The sequence below is a fragment of the Narcine bancroftii genome, chromosome 9, assembly GCF_036971445.1.
Source record: "Narcine bancroftii isolate sNarBan1 chromosome 9, sNarBan1.hap1, whole genome shotgun sequence".
NCBI classification, from domain to species: domain Eukaryota; kingdom Metazoa; phylum Chordata; class Chondrichthyes; order Torpediniformes; family Narcinidae; genus Narcine; species Narcine bancroftii.
The window spans coordinates 106,529,172-106,536,996 of NC_091477.1; the positions used below are offsets into that span (position 1 = coordinate 106,529,172).

At 38.0% G+C, this 7,825-nt stretch overlaps 1 protein-coding gene across 1 annotated transcript in view; it reads left to right on the top strand.

Moving 5' to 3' along the window:
* Positions 1-7,206, top strand: part of LOC138743596 (serine-rich adhesin for platelets-like) — a 158,012-nt gene extending 150,806 nt beyond the window's left edge. The window contains exons 69-71 of the mRNA XM_069899109.1: positions 656-847; positions 3,809-3,898; positions 6,947-7,206. Coding sequence (XP_069755210.1) covers positions 656-847; positions 3,809-3,898; positions 6,947-7,206 — 542 coding nt within the window. The remainder of the gene's footprint in view (positions 1-655; positions 848-3,808; positions 3,899-6,946) is intronic.
* The last annotated feature ends 619 nt before the right edge of the window (positions 7,207-7,825 follow it).

A 7,825-nucleotide genomic window follows, 5' to 3' on the forward strand; every position in this document is an offset into this window, starting at 1 on the left:
GCTTGATTTTTAAAGCTGAAAAGATTCTTCGGCACAGCTAAACACAGTTCCATTCAGTGACTGAATAAAAAATTGCACAGATAGAGCACAACTGAGCTCCCAGACTTGAGACAAATATTCAGATGACCAGCAGGATTAAAACTCACTGTACATTTGTATTGCCGTGTCTTTATGTCAACTATCGTAATGATTGAACAGCAATAGCTTTGCCATGTCTCTGATAAATTCAAATATCAAAAGTGGCTTCACATCAAGAACCAAACATCAGACTGCAGCGATTGGTGCCAAATATACAATCATTAACACACTCAATTTTTTTATTTTCAAAACTCTTGCGGTCACCTCAACTACGGTGGCCACTGAAATCTATTCAATGGTTTTTCAAGGACTGACACACAAGTAGGTAACTCTGTAAACTTCACAATTTTGCCCAAATAATCATTCATCAATGGCTGTGATATGGAATTGTTCCAACTTCGAATATTTGCAGTATGCACAAGGTATTACTCGCCACATTGCAATTACAAGAACAATTTGTCAAACAAAATGAAATGAAATTAATTCACTATTGTATGGACTGTTTAATCAACAAACTAGAGTAGCTTGACCATGCTGTGATGGACTGTAAGTAAACGCTCAGCTTTTCTATTTAAAGGAACTCTATCTACGACAGAAGGAAGTACCTCCTCAGCGGAAAGTACAACGATCAGCTCTTCAACAACGGAACCAACATCAACGTTGACAGGTAACTTCAAGCACCACCGCGGCATTGTATTTGGGCAAGGATGTGTTGCAAATCAGAAAGATATAGCTCCAATTGAATATGATCTTGGAGTATTTTCCAAGAGTACATGTCATCAAAAGGTTATACTGCTCAAAGTCATTCCTCTACGAAAATTCCCTTATGTGCTGTGAAATCCACTGATGAAAAAATTGGACGTTAAAATGTCCATATTAATGCCCGGGGAGGAACATAGCTAGAATCCCTGCGTGATGAAAGCCATGTTAAGTCGTATACTTCAGAGGAGTCACTTCAACAGGGTGGAATTAATTGAGGGATGAATGATAAATATTCATTGTTCATGTCACAGCAACTATTGCATTCAATCGTAGGAGCTCGCGATCATTCGAATGGTCACTCCTATTTGATGGGATGTCGCAGTTTCTTTTCATTTCTTGCGAGACTATTCTTCTCTGCTTGATTTCCCCATCGGAAATTTCTCTCGTCAAATACTGTTTCATTACATCCAGAGAGACAACTTGACTTTATCCTCAGCCCAAGTTTTCTCTTCATTTTCTGTATCGGAACAGACCACGACTATCCTGGCTCCTTCATCCATATCTGCAACAAGTAGTGAAGCAACAAGTAGATTTATACGTTAAAAATATCCCCATAATACAATTCAGATTTCTCAGTAGCTTTTTACAATCTTCCAGATAGACGCTTGAATATGTGGGGAAAGATGGGCTAAGTAACAATGAATAACTTAGAAATTTTGGTATTTGGCCAATAGCCAAATATGAGACCTGGGACCTATTCCGGTACAGTTCTGTTCTTCAGTTGTGTTTCCCCACAGTCACAGATGCTCTCAATTCCAGACACAATCGGAAATACTTGAGAATTGTTTCTTCAGATTTCTGAAACCCTGATGGAGTCATGATCACTTTAGAGTTCCATGTACCAAAACAGTGAACACGTTCCACAAATAATGCATATTTCAGCAATGATTTTTTTTCATTTAAACAACCAATCATCTTGCAAGACGAATGACCTTTGGTGAATTTGCTTTTTGATGTTTTCACATTAGAAAATCTCATCGCAAGAATAAAAATGCCTTTGACATTGCTGTGAAGCAATCAAATTATATATTTACCCTGCATCGTCAAATAACCCAGCAGATTCTCTAGTTAATGTATCTGTTGTGACTGCTGCCAAATCATTAACTGTCTCTCATATCCTTTTCAAACACATTCTACTCGTGTAAAAGACACATACTTCATTCATCAATGGATAAGCAAGAAACAAAAATCCATGCCAAGTCGACAACTTCTACATTTGAATGTTCATTGATATTTCATGGAGATTCTTCATGTTAAATAAACATGCAGATCCATGACATCAGTTGCCAATTATGTGAGTGCCATCTGAAATATAGAGCCAATTATGTGAGTGCCATCTGAAATATAGAGCATCAGGAAGGAAATGAATGGAATTTGAACAGAGATCTCACCGGAAGAATCAGCTGAATCTATGCAAAATCACAGTTTGCCAGGCTGATATGTATTTTAACAATCATTCTTCACATATTTCAAGGAACTACATCCGTGACAACAGAACCAAGTACCTCCTCAGAGCAATTTACGTCTTCGACCTCTTCTTCAACAGAGTCAACATCAATAGTCACAGGTAACTTCAATCATAACCTACTACTCCAAATGTAGACATGCAATATATTGTAAGAGGAAATTATAGTCTCATTCACATATTCCCTTGTGGAGTTCTGCAAGGAGAGAGATCTGACTGTCATTGGAAAGGATCATCGAGTCAGGCTCATGCTCCGACGTAATGGGAGTTGCATCCAACTTTTGATTGAAGGGAATGAAAGGGATTATAATCCTGAGGAGACAGTTGGGAAATATCAGTGTTTAATAAATGCATTTCTCAATTGCAAAAGTCAAATGCTCCTGAATATTAACATGCGGATTTCTTGGCATTCACTCAAAGCTTGCCATTTTCTACAGAGGCAAAATGGGGAAACATTTGGTGCATATTACGAAGAGCAAAGTTCAACCATTGCTCGAGACTGAGGGACATCACAATGTCTTTGAACCTGACCAATTTGTCAGAATGCAATATATAATGTATAGTGTTCTATAGTGACTTAAAATTTATTCTTGTTAATTTTCTGCTTGACTCTCTAGTTTACCTCCATTATCATAGAGTGAGAAATGTTATTGCATCCAGATAATTGATGGCTTTAACATCAAGGCAAACCTGACTTCATTTTCACTTTCAGAAACAAGCACGGTCACCACTACCCCATCTACCACTCCTGGCACAAGCAGCGAGACAACAGGTAGACTCTTGCAACATATGTAACTACCGTTCCGTCTGTCGTCCCAGCCAATCTTTCCTCTTCATGCAATTGACAAACAGTTGCGATGCTTGATTTCTAAAGCTGAAAAGATTCTTCAGCACAGCTAAACACAGTTCCATTCAGTGACTGAATGAAAAATTGCACAGATAGAGCAGAAATGAGCCAGCAGACTTGAGACAAAAATATCAGATGACCAGTAGGATTAAGACTCACTCGACATTTATATTGGCGTGTCTTTATGTCAACTATCGTAATGATTGAACAGCAATAGCTTTGCCATGTCTCTGATAAATTCAAATATCAAAAGTGGCTTCACATCAAGAATCAAACATCAGACTGCAGCAATTGGTGCCATATATACAATCATTAAAACACTCAATTTTTTTATTTTCAAAAGTCTTGCGGTCACCTCAACTGCAGTGGCCACTGAAATCTATTCAATGGTTTATCAAGGACTGACACACAAATAGGTAACTCTATAAACTTCACAATTTTGCTCAAATAATCATTCATCAATGGCTGTGATATGGAATTGTTTCAACTTCGAATATTTGCAGTATTACTCGCAACATTGCAATTACAATAACTATTTGTCATACAAATGAAATGAAATTAATTCACTGTTGTATGGACTGTTTAATCAATGGACTAGAGTAGCTTGACCGTGCTGTGATGGACTGTAACTAAACGCTCAGCTTTTCTATTTAAAGGAACTCTATCTACGACAGAAGGAAGTACCTCCTCAGCGGAAAGTACAACTATCAGCTCTTCGACAACGGAACCAACATCAACGTTGACAGGTAATCTCAATCACCACCGCTGCATTGTATTTGGCCAAGCATGTGTTGCAAATCAGAAAGATATCGCTCCAATTGAATATGATCTTGGAGTATTTTCCAAGAGTACATGTCATCAAAAGGTTATACTGCTCAAAGTCAATCCTGTACGAAAATTCCCTTATGTCCTGTGAAATCCACTGATCAAAAAATTGGACGTTAAAATGTCCATATTAATGCCCGGGGAGGAACATAGCTCGAATCCCTGCGTGATGAAAGCCATGTTAAGTCGTATACTTCAGAGGAGTCACTTCAACAGGGTGGAATTAATTGAGGGATGCATGATAAATATTCATTGTTCATGTCACAGCAACTATTGCATTCAATCGTAGGACCTCGCTATCATGCGAATGGTCACTCCTATTTGATGGGATGTCGCACTTTCTTTTCAATTCTTGCGAGACTATTCTTCTCTGCTTGATTTCCCCATCGGAAATTTCTCTCGTCAAATAGTGTTTCATTACAACCAGAGAGACAACTTGACTTTATCCTCAGCCCAAGTTTTCTCTTCATTTTCTGTATCGGAACAGACCACGACTACCCTGGTTCCTTCATCCATATCTGCAACAAGTAGTGAAGCAACAGGTAGATTTATACGTTAAAAATATCCCCACAATACAATTCAGATTTCTCAGTAGCTTTTTACAGTCTTCCAGATAGACGCTTGAATATGTGGGGAAAGATGGGCTAAGTAACAATGAATAACTTAGAAATTTTGGTATTTGGCCAATAGCCAAATATGAGACCTGGGACCTATTCCGGTACAGTTCTGTTCTTCAGTTGTGTTTCCCCACAGTCACAGATGCTCTCAATTCCAGACACAATCGGAAATACTTGAGAATTGTTTCTTCAGATTTCTGAAACCCTGATTGAGTCATGATCACTTTAGAGTTCCATGTACCAAAACAGTGAACACGTTCCACAAATAATGCATATTTCAGCAATGATTTTTTTTCATTTAAACAACCAATCATCTTACAAGACGAATGACCTTGGGTGAATTTGCTTTTTGATGTTTTCACATTAGAAAATCTCATCGCAAGAATAAAAATACCTTTGACATTGCTGTGAAGCGATCAAATTATATATTTACCCTGCTTCGTCAAATAACCCAGCAGATTTTCTAGTTAATGTATATGTGGTGACTGCTGTCAAATCATTAACCATCTCTCATATCCTTTTCAAACACATTCTACTCTTGTAAAAGACACATAGTATTGAAATCTATCCCATCATTCATCAATGGATAAGCAAGAAAGAAAAATCCATGCCAAGTCGACAACTTCTACATTTGAATGTTCATTGATATTTCATGGAGATTCTTCATGGTAAATAAACATGCAGATCCATGACATCAGTTGCCAATTATGTGAGTGCCATCTGAAATATCCAGAATCAGGAAGGATATGAATGGAATTTGAACAGAGATCTCACCGGAAGAATCAGCTGAATCTATGCAAAATCACAGTTTGCCAGGCTGATATGTATTTTAACAATCATTCTTCACATATTTCAAGGAACTACATCCGTGACAACAGAACCAAGTACCTCCTCAGAGCCATTTACATCTTCGACCTCTTCTTCAACAGAGTCAACATCAATAGTCACAGGTAACTTCAATCATAACCTGCTACTCCAAATGTAGACATGCAATATATTGTAAGAGGAAATTATACTCTCATTCACATATTCCCTTGTGGATTCTGCAAGGAGAGAGATCTGACTGTCATTGGAAAGGATCATCGAGTCAGGCTCATGCTCCGACGTAATGGCAGTTGCATCCAACTTTTGATTGAAGGGAATGACTGGGAATATAATCCTGAGGAGACAGTTGGGAAATATCAGTGTTTAATAAATGCATTTCTCAATTGCAAAAGTCAAATACTCCTGAATATTAACATGCGGATTTCTTGGCATTCACTTCAACCGCTTGCCATTTTCTACAGAGGCAAAATGGGGAAACATTTGGTGCATATTACGAAGAGCAAATTTCAACCATTGCTCGAGACTGAGGGACATCACAATGTCTTTGAACCTGACCAATTTGTCAGAATGCAATATATAATGTATAGTGTTCTATGGTGACTTAAAATTTATTCTTGTTAATTTTCTGCTTGACTCTCTAGTTTACCTCCATTATCATAGAGTGAGAAATGTTATTGCATCCAGATAATTGATGGCTTTAACATCAAGGCAAACCTGACTTCATTTTCACTTTCAGAAACAAGCACGGTCACCACTGCCCCATCTACCACTCCTGGCACAAGCAGCGAGACAACAGGTAGACTCTTGCAACATATGTAACTACCGTTCCGTCTGTCGTCCCAGCCAATCTTTCCTCTTCATGCAATTGACAAACAGTTGCGATGCTTGATTTTTAAAGCTGAAAAGATTCTTCAGCACAGCTAAACACAGTTCCATTCAGTGACTGAATGAAAAATTGCACAGATAGAGCAGAAATGAGCCAGCAGACTTGAGACAAAAATATCAGATGACAAGTAGGATTAAGACTCACTCGACATTTATATTGGCGTGTCTTTATGTCAACTATCGTAATGATTGAACAGCAATAGCTTTGCCATGTCTCTGATAAATTCAAATATCAAAAGTGGCTTCACATCAAGAACCAAACATCAGACTGCAGCGATTGGTGCCATATATACAATCATTAAAACACTCAATTTTTTTATTTTCAAAAGTCTTGCGGTCACCTCAACTACAGTGGCCACTGAAATCTATTCAATGGTTTATCAAGGACTGACACACAAATAGGTAACTCTATAAACATCACAATTTTGCTCAAATAATCATTCATCAATGGCTGTGATATGGAATTGTTTCAACTTCGAATATTTGCAGTATTACTCGCAACATTGCAATTAGAATAACTATTTGTCATACAAATGAAATGAAATTAATTCACTGTTGTATGGACTGTTTAATCAATGGACTAGAGTAGCTTGACCGTGCTGTGTTGGACTGTAACTAAACGCTCAGCTTTTCTATTTAAAGGAACTCTATCTACGACAGAAGGAAGTACCTCCTCAGCGGAAAGTACAACTATCAGCTCTTCGACAACGGAACCAACATCAACGTTGACAGGTAATCTCAATCACCACCGCGGCATTGTATTTGGCCAAGGATGTGTTGCAAATCAGAAAGATATCGCTCCAATTGAATATGATCTTGGAGTATTTTCCAAGAGTACATGTCATCAAAAGGTTATACTGCTCAAATTCATTCCTGTACGAAAATTCCCTTATGTGCTGTGAAATCCACTGATCAAAAAATTGGACGTTAAAATGTCCATATTAATGCCCGGGGAGGAACATAGCTCGAATCCCTGCGTGATGAAAGCCATGTTAAGTCGTATACTTCAGAGGAGTCACTTCAACATGGTGGAATTAATTGAGGGATGAATGATTGTTCATGTCACAGCAACTATTGCATTCAATCGTAGGACCTCGTGATCATGCGAATGGTCACTCCTATTTGATGGGTTGTCGCAGTTTCTTTTCAATTTTTGCGAGACTATTCTTCTCTGCTTGATTTCCCCATCGGAAATTTCTCTCGTCAAAGAGTGTTTCATTACATCCAGAGAGACAACTTGACTTTATCCTCAGCCCAAGTTTTCTCTTCATTTTCTGTATCGGAACAGACCACGACAACCTTGGCTCCTTCATCCATATCTGCAACAAGAAGTGAAGCAACAGGTAGATTTATACATTAAAAATATCCCCACAATACAATTCAGATTTCTCAGTAGCTTTTTACAGGCTTCCAGATAGACGCTTGAATATGTGGGGAAAGATGGGCTAAGTAACAATGAATAACTTTGAAATTTTGGTATTTGGCCAATAGCATTAATTATGAGATCTGGGACTTATTCCG